At 46.4% G+C, this 1,599-nt stretch overlaps 1 protein-coding gene across 1 annotated transcript; it reads right to left on the bottom strand.

Annotated features, from left to right (window-relative positions):
- Window positions 1-330: 330 nt before the first annotated feature.
- On the bottom strand, window positions 331-1,586 carry LOC106511416 (gamma-glutamylaminecyclotransferase). The gene has a single exon (XM_014000177.1). It carries the CDS (start codon window positions 1,294-1,296, stop codon window positions 781-783), a length of 516 nt encoding a protein of 171 aa, XP_013855631.1. The 5' UTR covers window positions 1,297-1,586; the 3' UTR covers window positions 331-780.
- Window positions 1,587-1,599: the final 13 nt, after the last annotated feature.

Here is a 1,599-nt window from a genome sequence, read left to right as displayed (position 1 = left end):
TATGGGACTGATAACCGCTGATAACGTCCATTTAATGGACTGATAACATCCAAAGCGGGTGCTGACACAATTTGTTACTGTTTAGATCAAGAGGGTCAGAGATGGAGCTTTCCAAGCCAAAAAGATTTCACTTCCTGTTGTCAGGGGGCGGGGCTTTGATATCATATGACCACATGGAATGGTCGGGCATACAACATGGATGACTCACACGAAGCTTGGAGTATTTTAGCCTTTCTATGTGAAAGTTACAGCTGTCTGAAATGGTAACGCCTTCAGCTTGTCCAAAACTTGGCAGCAAGACTCGAACCTCCAAATTCACCCGATCCTAGCAGAACTTCACTGGCTCCCGGTTCAATTCAGAATCCGGTTCAAAATCCTGGTCCTCACTTTCAGAGCTCTTCATGGTCAAGCACCTGAATACATTAAATGTCTCATTTCACCTTACAACCCCAGACGGGACCTCCGCTCACAGGATCAACATCTCCTTATGGTTCCCCTCACTTGCTTTAAGACTTGTGGTGACCGTGCCTTCTCCTCTGTGGCCCCCAGGCTCTGGAATGAACTCCTATTTAATCTACGCTGCTTCGGCAGGGGCCTTGGAAATGCTGGAGAKAATAGTGTGAAACTAAGAACTGGAAATGTAAATGCTTTCACCATGATTTGTGGCTAAGATACATAGTTAGAAAAGATTAAATTCTACTTCAGAAAAAAGTCTCATAAGGATTGAAGATGTTGAGGGTAAACAAAAAGCTTATGTAATAAACCCCCTCAGTACTGAAGTCAGTCTCTGTCTTCTTTGCACACGTATCTGAGGCCGTGAGCTCCGTGTGAATCGTAGTTSTCGTAGGTGGGAAGTGAAGGCCAGTCCGGTTGGTAAGTCGTAGTGCTGTACACAAACGCCTCGACGATGCTGCCCGGTGACAGTCCCTCACTATCCGTGTCCCCCGCCGCCTCCTTGACCTCCAGCTCGACCGGCGTGCGCTGGTATCTGGTGGGGACGCATTCGAAGTCGTCCAGGTAACGCAGCATCTGCTCGTCCACTTTGTAGATCTCCCCGWGGACTCTTTGGCCCAGTCCAGGGAGGTGGAGAAGGAAAGGGACGTTGTACTTGCTCGCTATCACCAGTGGGTATTTCTGGGTGGTGACGGCCGTGGCGACGAACTCCGCTTTACCGTTACTTTTGTCTATTATGTGCCGGTGGTTGGGCTGCCCCTTCTTCAGGGTCCCATAAAAAAAGATTTGAGCCATGAGGAAGGAAGGCACCTGTGAAACAAGTTGACAGGAAATGAAAATCATTGCTCAGCTTTGCTCTGCAGGACAAACATCAGTTCAAACTGTGGCAAATTATACAAGACGTATCACTGGACCTTACAAAAATAAATACAAAAAAGATTAATGACCAAGAAACAAAGAATAAAACACAGTATGCAACAAAGGCTTTGATTCACAGCAATTTTCACAATTGTGTCAAAAACGAAGCTGAAGTTAGCTTCCGATTCCAGCTTCCGGTTCGGGAAATGACTAAAGGGATATTACAACTAATTTTTCACTCCCTTGCGCGTGTTTAACCTGCTCTAGCTCAAAAACTACAACACCTAC

This window comes from Austrofundulus limnaeus, unplaced genomic scaffold (assembly GCF_001266775.1).
Source record: "Austrofundulus limnaeus strain Quisiro unplaced genomic scaffold, Austrofundulus_limnaeus-1.0 Scaffold2771, whole genome shotgun sequence".
In the NCBI taxonomy this organism is placed as follows: Eukaryota; Metazoa; Chordata; class Actinopteri; order Cyprinodontiformes; family Rivulidae; genus Austrofundulus; species Austrofundulus limnaeus.
This window is presented reverse-complemented; position numbering and strand designations above follow the sequence as displayed.